At 32.4% G+C, this 24,202-nt stretch overlaps 2 protein-coding genes across 2 annotated transcripts; both read right to left on the bottom strand.

Annotated features, from left to right (window-relative positions):
- Window positions 1–162: 162 nt before the first annotated feature.
- On the bottom strand, window positions 163–4,904 carry LOC130636596 (insulin-like growth factor-binding protein complex acid labile subunit). The gene is made up of 3 exons (XM_057446368.1): window positions 4,807–4,904; window positions 872–3,710; window positions 163–765 (listed from the first exon to the last, which is right to left on the bottom strand). Exons 2-3 carry the CDS (start codon window positions 3,701–3,703, stop codon window positions 724–726), a joined length of 2,874 nt encoding a protein of 957 aa, XP_057302351.1. The 5' UTR covers window positions 3,704–3,710; window positions 4,807–4,904; the 3' UTR covers window positions 163–723.
- Window positions 4,905–7,657: 2,753 nt separating this feature from the next.
- LOC130636593 (autophagy-related protein 16-1-like) lies at window positions 7,658–23,446 on the bottom strand. Its single transcript, XM_057446364.1, has 21 exons — window positions 23,193–23,446; window positions 20,210–20,289; window positions 19,157–19,197; window positions 18,828–18,924; window positions 18,442–18,515; window positions 17,888–17,978; window positions 16,585–16,674; window positions 16,379–16,449; window positions 16,036–16,104; window positions 15,819–15,921; window positions 13,598–13,703; window positions 13,150–13,220; window positions 12,963–13,034; window positions 12,314–12,437; window positions 11,895–11,955; window positions 11,184–11,237; window positions 10,876–10,940; window positions 10,541–10,625; window positions 9,991–10,038; window positions 9,712–9,810; window positions 7,658–9,335 (listed from the first exon to the last, which is right to left on the bottom strand). Exons 1-21 carry the CDS (start codon window positions 23,290–23,292, stop codon window positions 9,242–9,244), a joined length of 1,695 nt encoding a protein of 564 aa, XP_057302347.1. The 5' UTR covers window positions 23,293–23,446; the 3' UTR covers window positions 7,658–9,241.
- Window positions 23,447–24,202: the final 756 nt, after the last annotated feature.

Genomic DNA, 24,202 nt, shown 5'->3' with positions numbered 1-24,202 from the left:
AAGGCTTGAAATTGAGGTTTAGAAAATCTCTAACATGAGAATTTATTAAGATAAAATAATTGCAGTGACTGTAAAAAAAAATAATAAGAAAATAATAAGAAAAAAGAACTAAATAAAAGAAAAATCAAAAGTGGTCACAGTATAGATTTTTAAAATTAGGCGAATTTTTATATTTTTATTATTTTTTCACATAAGAATAACGCTATTCGCATTGTTGCGAACTTTAACGGAAAAGAAAGTAATACAAATGGTAAAATCAAAAGATAAATACTAATCGTAAAAATTCCTAGCAACAGAAAATCTTTATACCAAGATAATTAACTTTCTAATAAAAACGCAGCTTTTTTTACACCTAAAAAAGTCTTCTCTCAGATAGAAACATCGCATCACCCTGAATTACTCACTTAAAAATTCACTCTAGAGTTAAATAAGAGTTAAAACTACGAAGAAAGTTGAACAATCTTCAAGTACGTAAAAAGACAGTAAAACTATAAAGGGAGCAGTTATGTTAAATTTATCGGTTTACAATGTTTGTTTATTTGTTTGTTTGTTTGTTTATTTGTTTGCTTCTATTGTCATTCTCATCGAGTAGGAACGCGGAAAAGTTTGTGACTAAATATGCAAGTTTTTTTACTTCCTTCTTGTATTCTTCCCTGTTTGTTCCAACTCGTTAAACTATCAATGCTTCACAAAAATAAATAAACGTTACGAAACTGTTTTTCTTTACAGCAACATCTCATCCATTTCATCTTCCGGTTGAGATATCTAAAAAAAATTTCCTTAATTTAGAAGTACACTTCAGAACTTGAGGAAATGCTAGTTTCAAAGATTGCTTATTTTTTATTCAATAAAAAGGTCCTGCATACTGTACCTTGTCAATTCTCTTTTTCCGATAGTAGCAACATCCCACAACTACAAAAACAGCGGCTACAACAATTACGACAGCTGCTATAACATATGATCGCTTTGTGGTTGATTCAGCATCACATAAGTCTCCAGAATAACCATCTTTACACAAGCATTTAACAGCTTCTTTTTTGAATAAATCGCATTTGCTTGTATTCTTCATCTCGCAATTCATCATATGCAGATTCACATTGTTGTGAAATTTAATAGCGTGTTTGTCTAAATCACAGACGTCTAGGTATCTATCGCACGATACTATATTGTTTTGTACAGCGTCATGCATTGAGCTACATTTTCCTGTTCCATGCTCTATTGATTTGTTTGCAATCCAGTGCACAGTTAAACAACTTCCTGAGATAGATAAAAAGTGTGAGTCGGCTTCATCTGATGCATGGTCACAGAGGATTGGGTTACCAGTCAAGCTAAGTATTAACAATCTTTCCTTGTGAGCATGTTCCACGCTCAATCTTAATTTGGAGACCTGGTTATTGTCCAAGTAGATTTCAGTTAAATGATTCCAAGGTTGCTTGTCTAAGTTTCCGGAAAGAAATGTTATGTTGTTGTTTTCCAAGTGGAGATGTCTTAGTTGTTTAAAAGCGGTAAACGGTTTTAAGTCTGCCATCATAATGCCGTTACTCGAAAGATCCAGAGTTTTTACTGATTGAGAGCCGTTAAATGTTTTTACAGACAAATTCTTTATTTGGTTATGCGACAAATCCATCAGAAGAGATTTTGTTATTATTTCAGAAAAGTCGGTAGCCGTAAAATTATTGTGTCTCGCGGTAAACGTTCTCGTTGTGATTTTATTTAACCACGACATATCACTTCCACCCAGAAAGTTGTTGTCAACTGCAAACAAATATCGGATAGTTGTACTATTAAATGCAAAGGTGTTAATTTTACTTAGCTGATTGTGGGACAAGTCTAATAAAGATATACTTGACAATCCTTGAAACGACCATCTTTCCAGAAGTTGAAACATGTTATAAGACAGGTCTAACTTGTGTAACCGCTTCATTCCAAAGAATACATCCTTTTCCAATTTTTTCAATTCATTATTTTGTAGATTTAAATAGATGACGCTAACCCCTTCAAATGTCTTTCCTTCAATAACTGAGATCTGGTTGTTGTTCAATTCTAGTCGCCGTAACCGTTTCGGTCCCTCCAACATTGCTTTTGTTATCATTGTTAAATTATTATGTTGCAGAAATAGGTCGGTTAAATTTTCGTGTTGCTTGAAAACTCCGTCAGGTAGGTTTTTTAAATGACAGCCTGTGAGGTTTAACATGTAAAGATCAGAAAGTGATTTAATGCTGTCAGCTGATATGTTTTGCAACTTATTATCAGCAAGAGACAATCTTACCACCTTTGGCATGTTGCTGAAATTGAAGGAGTTATTACTTTTGAAAAGATTAGAAGATAGGTATAGATTTTTCAAATTCGGGAAGTCGGATGTCTTTCCAAAATCCTCTAGTTTGTTGTTATCAAGGATTAGCGTGGAAAGATTTTTGCAGGGTTGAAACGTATTGTCATCTATGCGATTAATAAAGTTATGTCCCAAGTTTAAAAATTTCAAATTTCCCAATCCAAGAAACATTGTTTTGTTTAACACCTTCAATTTATTCCCACTCAAATCGAGACGTGACAAATTTGCGAGGTTTCTAAACGTGTTCTCTCCAATTTCAATGATTGAATTTTTCTCTAACCTTAATTGTTTCAAATTAACCATATGATTTAGATCGCCTTTTTTCAAACGTTCAATCCCATTTCCTCCTAAATTCAATTTTTCCAAATTCTTCAATGCGGCAAAGGAACGTTGATCTATCTTGTTAATTTGGTTCTCATGCAAATATAAGCTACTTAAATTAGTTAAACTTTCAAATAAACCACCAGCCACACCCTTTATAAGATTCTTTCCCAAATCCAGTGTATTGAGGTTTTTAAGGTCTGAAAACAAATTTTCATTGATACTCGATAAGCTGTTATTTTTAAGGTCCAAAACCAACAAGGATTTTAGCCCACTAAATGTGTTAGTTGGGATATCGGTTAGGCTGTTATAACTTATCTTTAATCTTGATAAACTGAGAAGGTCATGAAAAGCACTTTCCGTTATCTTGTTAATTGCATTGAAAGTTAAGTATAAAGATTTAAGCTTAGCCAACCCGCCAAACATTTCTTTTGATACTGTTGTTAGATTATTTCTGTTTAATATTAAAAATTGCAAATTAGGGAGATTTGCAAAGCTCTGCGGAGAAATATGGTTTATATTGTTGCCATCCAATCTTATCCGATGCAATTTCTTTAAAACAGTCGCAGAAAGATTTCCTACACGCTCGATTTTGTTTCCGTCAAGATCGATTACTTCCAGCGCTGATAAGCCATCAAAACAATTCTCGGTTATCTCAGTTATTTTATTATATTCTAACCGAATTTCTCGTAATTTAGTTAAACCACGAAAAGCTTTGCAATTCAATTTTACTAAATTACCACGGATCCAGATAATATCCTCGACGTGATCACAATCTCTAAACATATTCTCCGGTATTTCTCCCAAAGCAATTCTGTAAAAAAAGACATTCTTAAGGTTAGACAAAGATTTCAAAATGTCTTTCGGTATGATCGTGTTTGTTCCATATATGTGTAATTTCTCTGTGTCAAGCGGGATTCCATTAGAGACAAAATAACTTGTAGAAACACTACATCTAACAGTTTTATTGACACATCTGCAATCAGGAGGACAGCTGAACACACCACTAAGGGATAACACCAGCAATATGACACGTAACATCCCTCTCATATTTGTGCTAAAAAAATTGATTGTTAAAATTATATAATGTATATAAAATTAACCTATGAATGTTTGATAGAAACAAGTCACAAGTTTTAAGTCGATAATTAAAATTTTAATTAGATTCACGATTTTTTTTATAGGTAACTTAGAATTTTTGTCACATTTCAAGTTGCATGTTCTTCGGCTAATATCTAGATCTAAAGTTGCTTAATGGTTGCGTAAATTTCTTCGATTAAGTGTTTCTATAAGAAAAGGAAAATACGAAAAGAAGTCACTGTTTTGAAGTCAAGAAACAACGGAATTATTAATAAGAACATTAAAAATGTTTCTATCTCCACTCTCCTTGTCTCTATCTTTATCTCTGTCTACAATCTCCTGTCTTCCTCGTCTAATTCTGCGAGTTTTAACTATTCTTTTGAGCTGTTTCGATTTTTTTTATTTAAAAAGTTGCTTCACAATTGCACAAAACTGAAGTGAATTGATAACTTTTCAAATCGAGTTCAGTTCCTATAGAGTTGTTTATGAAAAAATCGTGTATGCAAATCTTGTGCATTAAGGAATATAAACAAATACCTAAGTGAGCATGACGTGAATATATATCTTGGTTCAACTTTTATTTGCCCTAAGTTAACATATGTTATTTTATGGAGGTGACTAAGTTGATGGAAAGGAAATTTAAGAGTGAAAAAATATAGTCTATTTTCAGTTTCGTTACTTATTTATAAAAATCCAAAAAAGCTGAAAGCTAGGTAGCTTGGTAATGGCAGAGACGTTTTTGGTATTAGAATCTCGTTAACTTAACATTAATGGTCATAACATATACAATTCATAACTAACCAATATATTTCGTCGGACAAAACCTTCCTTATTTGGAGAAAAAATAGAAATAAAAATTTTCCGTTAGAATAATTCTTTTTTCTTGTAAGGCAATGTAGAAACAGAGCCAGAGAAACGGCTGCAAATACGGCAAAAACAGCGGCGACGGCGACATAAAAAAACAAAAGTAAGAAGCCACAACAACAGCATGACAATAAAAATTACAACGAGAACAGTAATAACCAGCATGTCAACAATACTCAAAGAAAACGAGTAACGTAATAATTCCTAACCTCAAGAAACACACAGTTGAAGCATAAAAAGTCTTTTACTGCTATTAACAGGACTAAGAACGTAGCATTATACGTACACTTAATAAGCACATTACCATATGAAACAATGACTCTTTTATCAAAAACAATTTCATTGATTTAATACGTAGCTCATTTGATCCATTCATGCATAGAACACTCAAATAATGATATTAATTATATCTTGCAATAAGCCTCAAATTAATCAGAACCAACATGTCTTGTCAGCATATTTTCTTTCATTTTTACAAAACCTTCCACATACAGTTGTCTTTTTTAATTAACGATCATTAACTTAGACCGCAATAATGAGGAGATCTGAAAGGCTGTAAAGCCATGCACCTCTGTCTCTACTCAATATTAACACCAGGTTAATTTTTTTCATTATTTGTTATTCTTCATTATTAGACAGAGGAGTATAAGATGCCAGGTGATATGTTAAAATTTTTTTGTTAACACTTTTGATTATGTCGCCTGGTGGTAGGAGAATCAAAAGAGAATTTCGAGTTTATTTTTTGGTAGGGACGGAATTTTAGATTCTGACATTGTTTTACAACTAAGTACTAAAGCAGGGGAACTGTGACGCACACCCCACCCAAGTTGACAATATTTCTATGTATAACATAAGCACTTACAGCGATGCGTTATTCCCACTGTCATTTAAAAAAACTTTTGTACAACTACGAACAAAAATATAACGAAACTTTGGGCGGAACGTAATAAAACAGTTGATCATTATTTTGGTGAAACAATTAAAAATACCATACTGGTAAAAGCATATATGTGTCCCATTTACTAATGTTGGATTAACAGCGTCCCAACCGGACCAACACCCTAATAAATTCTATTTTTTAACAGCATAATAATGGTCATTTTTTATTTATTAAGATAGGGGAGTAATAATTTTCTGGTAAATAGATACTCCCGGGAGTAACAATATCCCGGAAAATAAGTACTGGGGAGTACTTAGTTCCTAGTAAATTATTACTGGGGAGTAAACTTTTAGGAGAGTATGCTTTACGGTGACACAGGCCAAGATCTAGTTATTATTAGAAAAAATAATAAGCTGCGTTTCCAGTTGCTTGTTCGAAGGAGAAAGGCGCAGGGTATAAATTACACTAAACTGTTCATATAAATAATTTGAACATGGTGTGTCAAAGGAGAAAGAAAAACTAGCCCTCAACTTGCAGCATGTTCTACAATTTCATTAACCAACCACTCCGAACGGGTACTTTTTTAAAAAAAACACATGGCTTTGTATGCAATCTTTGTCGTCAGCGCGTGAGTGTTTATTTCAAAAGATTATGCAGAAGAAAGCAAAATCGAATATGAGTTGTGCTTTTGTGAAAGCGCATGTGAAAAAAAATTGAAATAAAAGATATATACCAAAAGAATATATTTTTTAAAAAATTGAAACTTTATTTGTAAATACAACATGGTCTTGTTCCAGAATTAATTTTACAAATTTTACAAATTGTTTTTTTTTATGCTTGCTTTCTCGTTAGTTTGTTTTGCTAATTTTTTTTTTAAAAGTTTCCCTGCATAATCTCTCTACATTCTGACTAGCTATAAGGAACTCTACACACATAACAAAATATTAACGTATTACATGAAAACACTTTAACATGCGTCCTTTTAATTCATTCTGAAATCGTTGATTTTAAAAGCACTTCTTCACTTCATTTTATTTATGCTTAAAAAAAATTTAAAAACTCATAGATAGAACAGAAACAACAGCTTCTCTATCCATCATACACTAAGCGCCATGCTTAAAAAAAACAGCTACAATACAAGGTCTTCTTCCTACACTTTTTTTTATCAGGAGGACACAATATCAACAACAACAGCTTTCTGTTTCCGCGAGAAAATAGTGGGAAATTTTAAATCCAGTAAAATGAGAAATACGAATCTAGTGTGATAAAAATGTCCTGACTGCTGCCGCTTTGCTTTAAAGGTAGTGTCTGCTACAAAATAAAATTTGAGTCTCAAACAACATAGTGGGAAAAGAAACAAAACCTGTTTTTAAAGTTCGCCAGCTTTATCTTGTGTCTATATAAACAGAAATATATTCATGACCATGTTAAAACAGAGCGCTCAACTTTTCAAATGACTTGCGCATAAAAAGGACTGGGTAAATAATTTAATATGCGTAAATATGCATTTGACGTAGACATTTGTATAGAAAAACCCAGACGCGCAAGGCGAGTAAAAAAACACCCCCCCCCCCCCCTCCCCCCCCACCAGATTCCTAGTGGATGCTTGTAAAGTTATTTCCTAGCATTAATTTTAATAGGATTTTAAAAATAATTCAGCTTTTTTTAAGAACATCTAAGTTTTAACAAAGCTTAAATGTGCTTTTATTTTTACAGAATTCAGGACAAAATTGTTCTTCTAAGGTTTGAACATACAGTGGAATCTCTCTATCTAGACTACTATCTATCTCGAACTTTTCTTTATCTCAAACTAAAGTCTCGGTCCCTTTGTGGCCCACCTAAGGTATTTTCCTTTCTTTATCTCGAACTTTCTCTATTTCGAACAAATTTTTTGGTCCCTTGCGAGGGACCAAAAAGTTTGTTTGAAGAAGAAAAAAAGAAGGATCAAAAAGAATGCGTGTACCCTTAGGGCCATTTGATTTCATTTGAAAATCAGAAATAGTTGCTAATTTTGATTTTTAATTTAATTTGAAAATAAAAAATCAAAATTATTTAATGATTTTTGAATTTTCAATTTAATTTGAAATTTTCTGGGTTTTTTAATGGTAATTAAGAATAGGTACATTATCTTCTAGTGTTCTGTTTTGGCGGCAAAATAAGATTCTGCAAAATGTTATACACTAGTCGTTAGCCCGTGGAAAATCCACGGGTTCGCCCGTCCTTTTTATACCGCATTGCGTGCTTCTCGCTATTGCGCAGCTAAGCTACCATTTTGCGTGACAGACAGACAGACAGACGTATACGGGCATTATAATATAGATAACAGTAAAATTGAAAGTTTGTTTTGATGAGTAAAGAAGACAACACGAAGAACTGTATTTGTTAAAAATGCTATACAAAATAGCCGTAAGGTAATCATCACCCCTATTAATTTACTTAATCATTGTTGTTGCTTGAACTGTGGTAATTTGGTGTGTTTATGTGCATAAATTAGAAGAAAATAGCTAGCTAGCTAGGGCAAAGGAGTTCAAAGTTTCTTTTACCAGAAAAATGATTTAAAAGCAACAAACTGTTCATGTAGAATAAATTACGGATATTGAATATTTGTAAGGTACTTTTCTTACGTTTCAGTTATATTTTGGCGTCAATATGATATCCAAAATGATTTAATTTTGTTTTGGTTCGCATGGGTTATTTTTATCCTGTCATAAGCTCGACTTGGTGTAAGTCACGAAAATCAACATCTTGTTTTGTAGCTCTGTTAAATCTACATATTTCAGAAAATATGGAAAAAAATCATTTACCAGCAATTTGTATAATTTCAAAATAAGTTTAAATATAAAAATTATAATTTACATGCCATATAAAAATTAACATGTCATATAAAGTTGCAAGCCAAAATGAACGAGAAGAGAGACAACAGGGACTTTACAAAACAAGAACACTGATTATCTGCAACGATTTTGTCAATAACGTTTTGTGAAAGTCCGCCCTATAAAAAAAACCGCCAAAAATTGATTAAAAAAATGGAAACGGGAGCAACAACGTGAAATAAAACAAAACAACTATGGCTACTGTCAAAATTGCAAATAAACCAACAACAAGCAATTAAACACACGAAAATTAGAAAAAAAAGGTTCTTCTCAAGTCTAAGGGACGAACGGCAACTTTGTTTTTTTGGGTCTTACCCTGATCTGCACATGCGCGTTGAAAACGTCTAATACGTTCTCCGTCGCAGATAGCCCTGTCCTTATTTTGCAAAGTCGCTAATTTATGATTACTACACCACTTGTAATTACTAATATGATGACGTCACAACTGAAAATCAGAAGTTAATAAAAAACTGGAACAACCGTATTTCTTTTTCAAGAACCCTGTTTATGCTGACCCTCAAAGGTAATAATTTAAACACGGAAAAGGACTTATGACTTTAACTACGACGATTTGATCGGAAAAAATATATTAAAAAAAACACGTTAACAAACATTAGACGGCAAATTGAAGCCGTATAAGTCATTTGGGAAAGATTTAAGTTCAAGTTAAAAAAACCTAAATCTAAATTCTAGTCTACTCGCGAACACCTTAGTTAGCGTTTTGCTTTTGGATTCCGTTTTTCAGTAGAGTTTTAATAGCACGGTACGTCAAACAACATCCAACTTAACTAGTACCGACATTTACTCAATTAAATGTATCGGCATTTACTTTCCACCCGCGCGGAGAAACGGTACATTCTTCGTTAAAGCTTTAGGTGAAACGAAACGATTTTATACGTCCGTCCAAAGAACCACGTGTTTGTTTTTGTCACATGACAACAAACACGTGCCATTGGGATGCCAAGCAGTAGCGACAACAGCATTTCTAAATAAGAGAAATGATAACAGGCCGTTTAATGTAAGCTGTTAGCGCGTTTGGCGAAGATAAAAAACAGAATGAAAACATAGGTTTATACATATAACTACAATGACGTAATTTCCGTCACACTTAACAACGTATTAGATCAACCTTTAAGTGCGACCCCTAGTTGACAGTAATGTTTCATTGAGGGTGTTGGGAATGTAAGTGGTAGAATGATAAGTGGGGCAGTTTAAAGGTCGCCAATAATGTTTTGGTGTAACATAAGCTGTCGCATCGAGACCACAAAAGTCCCTTATAATATAGTATATAAATTATACAGGACAGATGTTTTGTATATAAAACAATCGCAGAAACCACGTGGTGTAATTCTAATACTTACTTGTGCTCTTTAAGGATTTTCTCTAAATGGTTGGTTTTTGTGTTCCATACAAACACTGATCCATCGTATGCACCACACATGACGTACTGCCCATCGGGACTGAAATTGTAATTAAAAAGTTGACTGAAAGAAGTAACTACGTAATGATCAATACATCAAGTGAAAGAATCAATAAGTGAACGGACCAATAGGTGAACAGATCAATTAGTGAACAAACCAATTAGTGAACGAAAAAACGGACAGTCAATAAAAGACTAAGAAAAAATAAATATATCTTACCTGAAGCATGCTCTCGTGTAATCAAAAGCGACTTTAAAACCATCAGTTCTAAGGAAAGATATTCGGTAAGAATTATTGTACATTACTACCAAAAGGTCAGTTTCCATTGACAAAAAAAAAAGTGTTGAGCAGCTGTTGCACAACAGTCACCGCTATGACTTTATTAGAAACACACATTGCACAATAAAGAGTTGTTACAGAACAAATACTGTAGCAATAGATTTTATTATATCTCTACAATAGCTGCACAACATATGCCATATTGTTTGTTGGTAATTAAATTACTTTAGAAAAAGTATGCAGAAATCGCACTGCAGAAAATAATTAAATTACAACATCATCGCTTAATAAGCGACATTTTACGCAAGTACTGCTCTACATTTCTGATTGTATAACAACAATCGGAAATGTAGATCTAGTGCTACTCCATTCTTATATTTTTTGGATATCCTCGAGATTGTCTATGACGGCTTCCGCATGATAAAAAAGGTTTAATAAATAACGTAAATCACACACCAACATATAAACACATTTATAAATACCGACTTACTTGTATGTTGAGACGATCTGACTTGTCCTAAGGTCGATTAATTTTAAAGAATCATCTCTAGAGCAAGATAATAAGTAGTTCATATCTAAAGAAAAAATGAAAAGAAAAGTAAATTCGTCAGTATCAACAATCATCGCGGTCTGAACATCTTAACAAAACGCAAGAACACCAGCATAGCGGTTTCAATGTTTCGACAGAACATCTAACCCAACAATCATTGCGGCTTTCACGTTTTTTTGAACGGCAAAACCAACAATCACCAGCATAGTAGAAATCGGTCTCAGAAATAATTCAGGTTAAAAATTCACTACTAAAACGTTGAGGAATGAAAGTACCTTGCGACAAATCTAACGACGTAACTTTCCCCTGTAGTTGTATTTCGTTTATATCTTGATCACACCTAAAGTACAATAGAAGATGATTATGAATTATAAAAACGTCATATTGTCTAGTGTTAGATAGGATTATTCATATAAACAGTTTACTGACGCAATATACCATATCTGTCGATTTTATCGAGTTTGTTTACTAAGTAAGGAAGTCTTATGGTTGCCAACAAATAGCGATTAAATCTTAAAATCTCAAAATGTTGATGGTTAATATTTCTTAAACAACAGCAAGCCAATAGCATAGACTGCAATACCGTATGTCCCAGAAGCGTATCTTTTTATCGAAATGTCCACTGATTATGGTAGTGCTAAAAGTTGAATGAAAATTTCTTTAAAACAATAAAAATTAATGATATATTATACATTGTATATTATATTATGCATTGTTTATAATATGCATTTTGTAACATGTTATACAATATATTATACATTATTATACATTTGTAGTAGTGCCGACTATACAATGTGGGGCTGTTAAGCTGTTCTAAGATCCCTCGTCTTTCAGTTTTCATTTGATGCAAGCACGAATTATCTTCCGCAAATGATTTAGAGCAAATAGGACACTTAACGTAATCGTATTGACAAAAGTAAAAACTTTTTTTGGACTTATAGTCCGAAGGCCGAAAAACACAATGACGTTTTTTTAAAACAAACACGAAGCATTATGTACATCAATTGTCGCAGTGTATACAGAATACCTTTTTACGCCAAAAGTAAATGGGACAAAAAGAAGGACGACAAAAATTAAGTCGTGTACTGGGGCCTTAAAATTTAACCTTGGAGGAAAGAATACGGATACGTATTCTTTCCTCCAAGATTTAACAGATCAAAGTCCAATTTTGTGGAGTACGATCTTACACATTAGGAATTCCACTAAAATGACGTGAATGACAACTTAGTCCGATTTATTAAGGCTTGGACAAATAGGATTGAACTGTATAAAAAACACAGTAGACTTTACTCACCCTGCTTGGTCAGAAGTAACAAGGTCATTACAACTTGATCCAGCAAATATCGTTTTTGTACCTTGAATGAAAAAACTCAAAATTACATCAAATTAAGAACATTTTAACAAGGGAATAAAATGAAAAGGTTGACAACATAAACCAAAACAATCGATTTAGACTTCGTATAAAAAGACAAGCGTAAGGTAAACACCTAAAAATAAAAACATCAGGGTTTTAGCCATGCTAAATTTAGGAAAAAACATAGGACTCTGTTAAAATTACATGTTTAATGTCGTTGAATTGAATAATCGGAAACTGGTTATTAAAAAATTATTGTGTATTTCAGCCTTAAATTATTAAAACGATTACAAACTTAGTTTGTTTGTGTGTTTTCTGATGTATCACACAAAACAATAAAAATATTTCGGCACACTTACAGACTTTACTTCTTAGATCCCAAAGTTTTAAAGTTCTATCGTGACTTCCGGATACTATTTTACTGGAATCCGTGCCTAGAAATTTAGCTGAATATACTTTGCCGGTATGTCCTGTTAGCGTGTGCTGAAACAAGGTTAAAATAAGGTAACGAATTTAAACAAGGAAACAAAAAGATGAAAATCTTTCTTTTCTGTGTCCAGTAATTAAGATGTAAAAGGTACACCTGTTTAGTACTAGCGCAAAACCGTGACCCCTACCAGAAAGGACCGTTACCCTTGCCAGAAGGTAACCCCCCTTTCAGTCAATTTACTCTATTTTCTTTGGCATATTCTATTGGGAAAGTAAGTTCTTTTACACAAATACATGCTCAGTTGACATTAAAAAAGTACTAACTGTAAGATATAGCCATCAACAAAAGTCTCCTTGGTTGTCCTTACTTTTTGTTAACTTTGCCAAAATTTTTGGACAGAGTAAACACTATGCTGTAGTTAAACGCAGTCTGAATAAAAAATTACTTCTTTCCAGCTCTAGATGTGATTTGGTTTATAACAAATAAGGTGGGTAAATTCTTTAAGGTTTTGAACATTTACAATATATATGGACACACAGCAGTGTGTTACACAAGTTAATGTACAGGGCGGGACTTACCATGAGTCTATTGCCAGATAGATTCCATATTCTACACGCATTGTCATTCGATGATGCAAGAATTAGTCGCTCCTAAGAACAATAATACAAGACATGAAAAACTAATGTTGTTACACTCAAAAGTTTTTTTTAACAGTCTATTTATTAGCGGCACACTTTCGAGAATAAAAAGTAATTCATGGCTTACTGATAGATCAAATCTTGTGCACATAACTGAAGCAGTGCAACCATTCAAAGTTGCAGTGAGATTGCAGGAACCTATTATGAAGTGAAACGATAGGATGATTAAATCAATAGTTCAAATTAAGCAATTTTTCAGTCCACCAAGTCTGCAATTTAGTTTTTCAACACGGAAGTTAAAGCTGAATTCCCACTCAATAACAAAACGAATTGGGACGGAACAACAATAATGCTTAAACATGATTGGCTATTCTGCTAATTATTCTTTTGGTTTTATAATCGTTAAATTTGTTCCTGTCCTCAAGTTTAATCGGAGCGGACAGGAATGAAAAAGTTTCTCAGCCAATCAAGTTGTAGAAGGCACAAATGGCCGATTCGTTTAATTCTTGAATAAAAATCAACCTTCAGTGAAATTAGGGATGCCTTGTCGAGACACTATCTTTGCGAAAATTTACCTCGTCCTACTTCCCATACTTTGACTTTTCGATCGGATCCACCAGTAACAAAATAACGACCTGATACGCTAAAACGAAGTGCAGTTACCTCGCCATCATGACATTCCTAAAAAAATAAAAATATGCGTCACGGGACAAAATATCAACTCAAAAATCCATCCTGTCATAAATTTGGCCTCATTTTTTTAACCCAAAGAACAAAGTTATTTATTTATGTCTTATACTACAATAGTATAAAAATAGTGATTTGGCATATTTATTATAACGAAGTTTTATGTTATGGCACCTGTCTGATAATAAGAAAAGACCGACCACACATAAATTAAAAAAAATGAAGCCACTGCTTTGGAATGTGACACAGAGGGACGTAATATTTTGTTTTTCATAAATAAATAACCATATTTAAAATGTCACACTAGCTAGACTTTCATTTTCATTCTGTCATTTGTATGTTTTTGCAAAACCCTTTGTTTACTTTAAAAATTTAGTTATACAAAAGTCACGGGTAATTAACTTTTGTTGTTCTCCCAAAGTATTTACCTTTTTATCAATGAATTCACAGGTAAAGTTACAGGCAATTAATGTTTGAATAGTGTCTATTTTGTTTAAAATGTTTTAATTATTACTATACGTGATTCTTCCACGGGTCAGACAACTAGTCTTATATACTAATACTATCTGCCTGTCTGCTTGTCACAGGCAAAGTGGATGTGTTATTTTTTCTCAAAAAATAGCCTCAATTTAATGTCACAAGGCTAATAGATTGTTTTTATTGTTTTTTAATTTCTTTACAAAAAGTTTTGTTTACTTTTCTGATTGGCGTAAACGAACTGTGTGGTTAAGTAATTTAATTTCATCATTAGTTCCGAGTCTTTTTCGCGTGTCGTTTTTAGACTGTTGAGAATACTACTTTTGAAAGAAACAATGAACATGCATTAAATTTTTTATTCAAAATTCACGGCAAGTAACTTTTATTATTTATTCCACTAAAATTACCAAATCGATTGACAAAAGAAGGAAGAAAAAAAGAAATTATATTTTCAAAATCTAAATTTATTTCATAATTTTGTTGGATCATTAACCATTTAGGTTTTTGTATTGTTAAAAGAAACAATTGACATGTGCTAAATTTACGCTGTAAGTGACGACAAAAAACGTTTATTATTCGTTTTTCCTTGTTATGCTTCTATTGAAATTAAAAAAGCAATTTAAAAAAACTTTATATTTACGAGATTTTAAACCTATTTCGTAAATTTTGTTTTGATCTTCAAACTGTTCATTTTTAGTGGATATGTAGATTTTACCACGGGTTAACGACTAGTATTTTTTCTGATAAAGTTACAGAATGAAGAGGCAGAGATATAGTACTTAAAATAAAACATCTCTAACAAAAACTGTCTTTCACACACATGGTGCAGATTTCGAACAATGTTACTAATGAGTAAATTCCATAATAGAAAAATGAGTAACATGTTTTGATTTATTTTTCCATCAAAATAGTACATCTTATAGATAGATGCCAGTACACTTTTAGTCTAATTTCTAAACGAAAGCATTACGGTTTTTAGATTCAAAAAAGATTATTGGAAATTTATCGACATCCTATTAAAAATAATGAGGAAATACAACAAAAAATCTCTCATTTTTATTTTATTATGTATTAATTATGTACAATGGACTTGAGGGTACCAAAAGTTTGAATCGTTGTTTTGTTTACGCTACAATGACACAGTAAATAAAAAGGAATCTTGCGTATTCCATCAGTTGTATTTCCTGTATCCTCAATAGGAATAAATTTTTGCGAGAGTCAATCTTTGGGAATGAAAAATGAAATATTCGAAAAAAATTTACATAAATGACATTTCACGAACGACCAGTTATAAACAGCTAATCAAATTTTTTAATCTTTTTATTTAGATTCATCCGTCATGCAGCAGTGACATTTGGATATACCTTTCCTGGAGAATTTGATTCATAAAAAAATCAAAATGTGCATAAAAACCTTTAAAAACGAGTTATATTATTGTATTGTGGCCTTTTATAAAGGAGACATTAAAAATAAAAATTCATGGGAAATCAGGAACTTCCCTAAATTGCGTAAATGAGAATCTGCAAACTAAAAAATTTAAACGAATTGATTTAAATATGAAACCTTTTAAACACTTGAAGGATCGCTTTAATAAAATCGAGCAAAACAAAAAGTTGGTAAGGAAGAGCTTACCAAAGATTGTATTGGTCTGTCAGGAACGGATGTGATGCAAATGAAAGCTGGTGGTGGTATGCTGGAAACACTTTGAGTGCGTGGATTACTTGCACCAGGAGACCTAATTGAAGAAATAGGTTTTATTATTTTAGATGGAATTATGACATTATCACTTCAAACATTTTGCTTTATCACAGAAATGCCACTCAATCCATCCTGGAGAAAAGTAACTTACACTTTTTTAATGTGTATAGGTTCGTTCGCAGCGTCTTGTAATTGCTCTTGCAACTGCTGCTGCCTCAAACTACAAGTGATTTAATAGTAACATAGATATAAATATAAGTAAACTCAAACTACAATTGTATTCAGAAAGCAATTGGCGCAACGGCAACAAATTATCACAAGAGTGCAAGTAGCAAGAAATTCATGTCACGCTTGCTCTAAATGCAAGGTTGACTGTGACAAATATATAAATTGGGTTTAAAAGAAGGACTGAGTATAGACAAGTCTAATGAGACGCTGGCATAAAATGCGACTTTAAAAAAAAATGGGTGAGTGAAATGATTTTTGCAACATACCTAGCTACCAATTCGTTTTCTAAATTCACTTGATCAGCAACTTTGGCTTTCTCAATCATCCAGCGTTCAACCTCAAAGGTAAAAAGGAAAACATAAATTTACTACATAAAACACTTATTAAGTCTCCAAAGAAGAGGTGAAAGTCACCAGTTACAAACATAGAGGAAAAAACGATTTCAGAGCATGATACATAAATAAAAACATACAAGCTGCATATTCTCTGTCTGTGTTTTAATCAGCTTCTCCTCCATAGAATTATATAACAGCTGTAATGCCTGGTATTCATCTTTTATTGTCTAAATTAATACATTAATATCTTAAGGTGAAAGTAACATAAAAGTGTCACTACGCATGAAGTCTTACAAGTTTGTGAACAGAAACTGAAGCATTTTCACATCACTTTAGTCACAAGCCAAGTGGTTAGTTGAAAACACTTTTATATTCCTTAGAAAAATGTTTAGCAAGCCTTTTTTTAGGAAGCTTTTTTCCTAAATTAAATAAGATTTTAGGGTATAAAGGATATCACTTGTATTTTCGAGTTGCACTAAAGTTGGTGCACAGTGAAAGCTCGTACATCATAGATTACCGTCCAGAGATTGGTTGTAACCAGAACTAAAACCTTTTTTTTAGCCAAATTTAGCCGAAAACAGTATATATTAGGAGTCTTAAGCTAAAACTTTACTGTGCATATCATGTTTAGCATGCTTTTCCACACCTGATGTAGAAGCATGTTAAAAACAGGGTAAAAAGAAAATGTGTAAAAAGTTTTTTTTTATTTTTCACAGTAATACTATTACTATCTGAAAACTAAATCCTAACTGGGGTCCAAAAATTAATTTTTCTCACACCATGCTATACAAAAACGTTTTGAATGCTATGCCATTCTCTGTTATAAAATTTTTGTATATTGTTGGTTAAAAAAATTTATTGGAAGCACAACCAGCTGTTCAATAATATATAAGGGGATTCTGTATTTTTCTTAAAAATTAGTTTAAACATTCTGACAACTTTTGTGACAAGGGTCGCATCAATGATATAAGGTGACAATAATTATTTTTCTTCCTGCTGCAATATGCTATTTATTTGGCACGTTTGAAAAATCATTTATTTGTCTTTTTACATTCTAACTGAATAATCCAAAATGGCAGCTCCTCAGTGAAGTGCAGATGCTGCATGATCATTATATTTACATTACATTTAGAATTTCTAAGCATAGTAGAAGCCTATAGATGTTCCAATCAGAAATCTGTTCTATCAATTTCCACAATATTTGTGACAGAGCAAAATACATTGTCAACACATTGTCAAAGCAAATTTAAAATTCTGAAAATCACTACGACATTTTAAAATTCTGAAAACCACTATGCCATTTTATTGTCAAAAATACAAATTGCATCTCTAAATGACCAGATTAGCATAAGTGATAAAAAATACAGAAGGATCAGATTATGAAACTTTGTAAGGACAAAATTACCAAAATGATGCAAGAATAATCTCTTATAGTGTTACCTGACTCGTAGTTTCAAGGTTAGCCATGGCTGAATGTAAACGTGAAGTTTCTCTCCTCAATGCTTCAAGGTTGTTTTGTGCATCTAAAATTCTATGCAACAAAATTAGCAATTTTGGACATTAGATACAACATAATTTTATTACAAATCTATAATTTTATTTAAAAACAGCAAATAAAAAAAAAGTGTGTTGTTAATTTTTCATTGTAATAAAAGCTACCAAGGTTTCTCATGTTATACAATTTTTCAGGGGCTTAAAATATAAAAAAGGGACTGTTGAAGTTGACATTTACACATTTGTTATATGTAGTTCTAGGTAAATAATAAGAAAAAAAATTTAAATCGTATTTTAAAAAGGAAAAAAATCCAAATTTGTTAGGAATTAACTTTTGCAAATTTTGCGAATAGAAAGTTTCCCAATAATTTTCGCTGGAAATAATTTTTGCAAAGTTGAAAAGATACTTAATTCTCTTAAAGTAGACAAAATAAAACTTATTCTGCTTTAAAAACAACAACATCGCTTGGGAATAGCACTAGCATATTTGTGTAACTTACTCTGCTTCTTTCTGTGCTATAAGAGTATCTTTTTCTTTCAATGTACTTGTAAGCTGTATGATTGTGTTTGCATGCTAAAAATTTATAGTTATAAAAAGTAGTGGGAATAAACTGGAGATTTCCAAATACATGGCAATTATTAACATTAAAGAGAGAAAGAAAATAATATCTCAAAGTAATCATGGAGGCATTAGACCTTTTTTAATTGATAGGAATACAGGTACTTTGTAGCTGATTATTGGGACTGCTGGCAATACTACAAAACTTATTGTTAGTGTTTATTAGTATGGTATGCACTATACTACAAAATAATATTAAACACAACAAAGGAATAAGGATAAAATTATAGTTGTTTTTAGGGAAGTTGCAGAATTACTGATTCTAACCTCTCCTTTTGTGCGATGTACTTCTGTTAATTCTTCTTGTAACTTATAAATCTTTTGTGCTAAATTCTGGTCAGAGTTAGTTGAATTTGTTCCATTGCTGCAGGTTTTTTAAAAAAAGAAAGAAAGTGATATATTCTAAACTAAAATGAATATTATACATTACACTTCTTAAAGAAATAGCTACACAGTTTTTTTAAATTTTGGTCTGATGAACATCGTGTCTTATATATCAAGTACAGTTTTAAAGAAACAGTGTTTTGTGCTTATGGGTCATTAACTGTTCAGAACAAGCTGGCTTGGTTAATGTTAATTAAAAAGAAAGAAGTTACCTTCCACCCACTGCAATCTGGCCTTGAAGTTCTAAAATTTCCTATGAAAAAAATGTACAAGATAACATTAAAAAAGAGAGAACAAAACAATAACATCATGGCAAGTTATCCCTCCCCTTCCCTCTCACAAAACACTAACACCAGGTACAAAGCTGAAAGCCATTCCCATATGGTGTTATATATGTTACCTTATACATAATATGTTATTTGCAATATACAGACTAGGATATCAGTACTCTAAAATAATGTTAAAAAATATTTTTTATAGTAGCTCAAAATATTTATGGCACTGAGAAAAAATAACTTTGTGGATACGTGTAGTAAACCAATTACAAGTCTGTAGACACAATAACTGTTGTCACTTTTTGGAAGGGGCGAATGAAGTAAATTCATAAGAATGTTTCTTTCTGTTTCATTTAGGAGAAAGATACTAACATTTTTAACTGCACCAAACTTAAAGGTTATGCAAAGATATTATTTAGGATGTAAAAATTAAAGGTGTGCTTTATTTAGGAATTTAAGGTAACATCATTATGAGATAAAGGTGTAAAAAACAATTGGAAAAAATTCCAGCTGGTGGTATACCATGCATATTTTTGACCCTAAGTTTCATGTTTTATATTACCTTACTTTAGAAATTTCATTGCCTTATTTAGTTTAATATTGTACTTTTTATGTTGGGATATTTTAAATACTACATGCCCTTTTCTAATTAACACCCACTTATTCTTGGCAAATTCTTAACCCCATTCATGCCTGGTTATATTAAATATATTAAATTTGTTGTGACACAGTAAATACAAAATTGGCTTATAACTAAGGATGGAGAACCGGTTCGAAACACAATGGGGTACCTAAACTGATAGGGAAAGGGTAATAAATAATTGGAGAATGGAATGACTTTATACTATATAGCCATAGTGCTTATAGTTCCTAATGCTTCCTTGAGATAGACCAACTTGAATTTTCGTGACTTTTGTGATAGGGCTGATAGTGCCTTAAATAAGAATTTTTTTACTAACATCAGATTTAAACATAAAAATAGTAAATTACCTGTTTTAATTGAAAAGTTTGAAGTTCTAGTTCAGAGTTTCGTAGTTTGGCTATGCTTGCATAGTTTAATAATTTTTCATCTAAACATAAAAAAATATATTTTTTATTAAGATTATAATTTTTATTATTAATAAGATTATAAAATTAATCCCATTTTCCAGACAACTCTCATTTTCTTAGACAATTTCATTTTTCAACAACGTAGTACTGAAAAGGTATATTTTAACATAGAGAAAAGTATTGTGCGCAATGGGTTAGGAGGAGAGATCACCCCACATAGATCCCCACCCAGGACAGTAAAGACAAAATAGAGGTATGAGAGTTAAAATAAAGTCTTCTTATAAACTTGCCATAGGTTTAGTGGCCACCAGAAACGTGCATCTTCCTTTAAACCCTTAGAGTACATCCACCACCCAAGTTTAAAAGTTTACACTATGCGCAAATTTGCAACTAATAAGGCTGTCAATACTGAAAAAGTCTCAAGAAATGCTGAGTGATTAAAACAACACAAATTTTGTATATATAACACTTGAAACAGCAAAGAATAATTCTTGTTCCAAAACTTTTAAAAAAGTTTTGAGCATGCTAGTATTTTTAATTTCTTCATCTTGACAGCTTAGTTATTTTGCTAATTCAAAGCAAGAGAACAAATTTATTAAATTTTTTAAAGGGAGGCCAATTATTGATTTCTTTTTTCGCATTATTTGTATAATTAATCCTGCACATTATCTTTCCAAGTGCTGCAAAGATGATGGACTAAGTGGGACCTGAACCCACAACCTCTCGTTTGCCGGGCGATTGTTCTACCAACCGTGCTATCGATAGGATGCTATCTCTCTAGCACATGTAGTGGACGAGGCAAGGATACTACAGTATTGGAAAAAGGTTGTTTAACATATCGAGCGCGCAACATACATGGACTCCCTCGATACGCAATGTACCGCGTTTATTTTAATAAGAAACAATTAAAATAAATTGTTGTGATCTATCAAAAATCTAGTATCGTGACAAAATCTGTCTCCATGTGTCGCGATGGTAGGTGATAATGAGAATAAAGAGAAAGTTTTTCTTAATGAGAATAGAGAGAAAGTTTTTTTTATTTCAAACACATCTCTGCTTTATCTTTTTTTTATTTTATATAGGTGTATATTATAAGAAAATTTTTAACTTTCGTATTTATTAAAATAAATCTTGCGGATTACTTTTTTAACGTATTTTTTTCTAACACTGCTTTTCGTTCTTAAACTTTGACAACGGGATCTCTAACGAAGCTTTTTTTGTCGCCGCTTTTCATTCTTAAACTTATAAAATGCAATCTTAAAAAACTTTTCTATTGCCGTTCTTACTTCTTAAATTTTTAAAATGCGATCTAACGAAGCTTTTCTATTGTAGTTATTCATTATTTGTTAAACACAAAGGAAGTATAATTATATTTAAACATCTGCGGTCATTGTTGAATACACTCTTATTTTTAAAATATAGTTCTATGAAAAAGTGTTAATGGGCTCGATAGCTTCGAGAATAATATCGAGACGGATGCATCACGAAGCCCTCTCAATACAGTTTGAAAGTAAAAAAAACGTCTATCCCGGTTCGAGAATACCATCAAGATACCCGAAGCACAATGTTAAACAACCTTTTTCCAGTACTGTACCTCCTTGCCACATACCACGAGGGCCAGGCGTATTTCCTCCTTGCAACACACCTTTCTACTAACACATGCCAAAGAGATATCACCGAATAATTAATTACCTGCATACGCAATGTTAAAACACACAGGAAATATTCTTGTCAGAACACCCTGCTCCATTGTAGAGACAGTAATTGAAGAATTAAAAATTGCATGGCTTGACACCATTAAAACACTTTTGGGCATGCAAAGTGTTAAGCGCCTAGCCTCATCATAAACCAGACTGCTAAAACAGGATATCACGTTTCTAAATTGTGATGGAACGAGGTGGAATGGCGTGGGAGCAAATGGAAAATTTTACAAGACAAAAATATTTTAATACACAAAGACTTGTTTCTTAAAGTATGCTGCAAAAATTATTCCTAAAGCTTTATTAAGAAAAAAAGAATAAATGTTCAAAAGCATAATATTTTTTTTAAAAACGATAATGATTTTAACTAATAAATGATGTTAAAACTAAAAAGATGTTAACTAAAAATTATTAAATATCATTACTTCGAGCTCATACCTAAGGGGATTTTATTTTTAATAAGTTTTAATAATGAAACTCGCAATTATGAGAAAAAAATTACAGTATTGTTTCATCCAGAAGCTCTTGTTAAATCACTCGTAACTTTGCTCTCTTTAAAAGATCATTAAAGTAACTACGATAAACAAAAGATAAAAGGGTTTCTGATTTGCAGGAAAAGGTGTTGTGTAGCGTGACGCAGAACCTTACATTCATTAATTTTCGGATAGACCTTACTTTAAGTATTTTCTGTAGACAAAATCTGTCAAAAAGCATGGAAAACGCAAAATATAATCCCAGCAGCTTTAGAGTAGAGCTGCAGCTTAGTGGTTATAAATCTCACACTTTGTACAGGAGGTCAAGGTTCATTGCCAAAAAATGTTAAGCAAGAAAACTCACCCATTTACTGATGTCAAATTGACAATTCCTGAGGCATTTACTTTTCCTTTAAGGCTAATTTGGAAGGGATATAACGAGGAGGCAACATTTTATAGGGAATTGTAGCACAGTTGGTAAAGCACTAGCTACTTGACCAATGTCTGAAAGGATGTGTGTTTAATCTGATTTCTGTAGCTCAGATGGCGGCTTTAATCACTCCAGACCCATCCTTGTGGTATTTTCTGGATATATTTAGGTAGCTATCCCTCCTCGAATCGAAATAGGGAGAGGTTAGCCAAACCACATATAGCTAGGCTTAGCTACAGCTTGTAAAATTTGGAGATACTAGAAGTAGTTAGCTACCCATGGGAAAAAATGCTACTAAAATTTTTAAACTGCATACTTACGAGACTGAATTAAATCTTGAAATTGGTTAGTTTCCTTAAATTTTCTTTTTTCAAGTTGGTCTAAAATTTTTTTTCGCCATGCCTGCACCTCCGACGCCATCTTTTGTCATGTTTGTTATTGCCATCATGGTCAGCTATTCCATTCCCCTAGAACTTTTGTATTTGGTCAGTTTAATTTCGAGAGTACGGCCATATTGCCCTGTTAACCCGCCAATGATGCCCGGGAAAGTCCAAGAAACCGAAAGCAGTTTTTGTCTCCGTCCGCTCCACACTCGTGGTATTGTATCGTCGTAGGTGGTTGCTAGCTAGCTAGCTAAGCTATAGCTGGCTATAATAATAATAATAATAATAATAAATATTTAAAGTGGCTAGCCCAGAAAATCACAAAAACCTATAGTTAGTGGATTGTTTCCACTGGGGGCCACTAGAACAAAAAAGAAACAAAAAATGATAAACCTTAGACTGCCTCAGCTCAATCAAACATAGTAACATTTATAATCTGTGAAAATTGAAAAGAAAAAGAATAAAAAACAAAAATTAAAAAGTTAAAAAGTGATCTCCATTAGAATTTGCCAAATACATTCGAGATGGAAGTCTTAAACGAAAGCAGACTTCCATCACAGGTCACTTGGTCTGGAAGATTATTCCACACTTTTGCAGCTCTAAATGGGAAGGCTTTTTTGCCAAATTCCGTGTTGACCAAGGGAAGTGTGAACCTGTTTTTTGAAGCTCCTCTTGTTTGATGATTATGACAGTTTTTTGTCAAAAGGAATTTTGAGCGCATGTAATCAGGAGCAATGTGATTCATGGCTTTGAAAACTAATATGGCATCGTTTTTGATGAGTAAATTATTCATTGAATATTCCCTCTCTTTCCCAAGAAAGGTACGGACACATTTTAATCGTTTTTCTAGTTTTCCCAATCTACCTTGGGTGGCACAAGCCCATGCCGAGGAGCAGTAGTGGAAATATGGCATGACAAGTGCATTAATTAAAAGGTTTTTTGTGTGA

The sequence above is a fragment of the Hydractinia symbiolongicarpus genome, chromosome 3 (assembly GCF_029227915.1).
Source record: "Hydractinia symbiolongicarpus strain clone_291-10 chromosome 3, HSymV2.1, whole genome shotgun sequence".
Taxonomy (NCBI): domain Eukaryota; kingdom Metazoa; phylum Cnidaria; class Hydrozoa; order Anthoathecata; family Hydractiniidae; genus Hydractinia; species Hydractinia symbiolongicarpus.
This window is presented reverse-complemented; position numbering and strand designations above follow the sequence as displayed.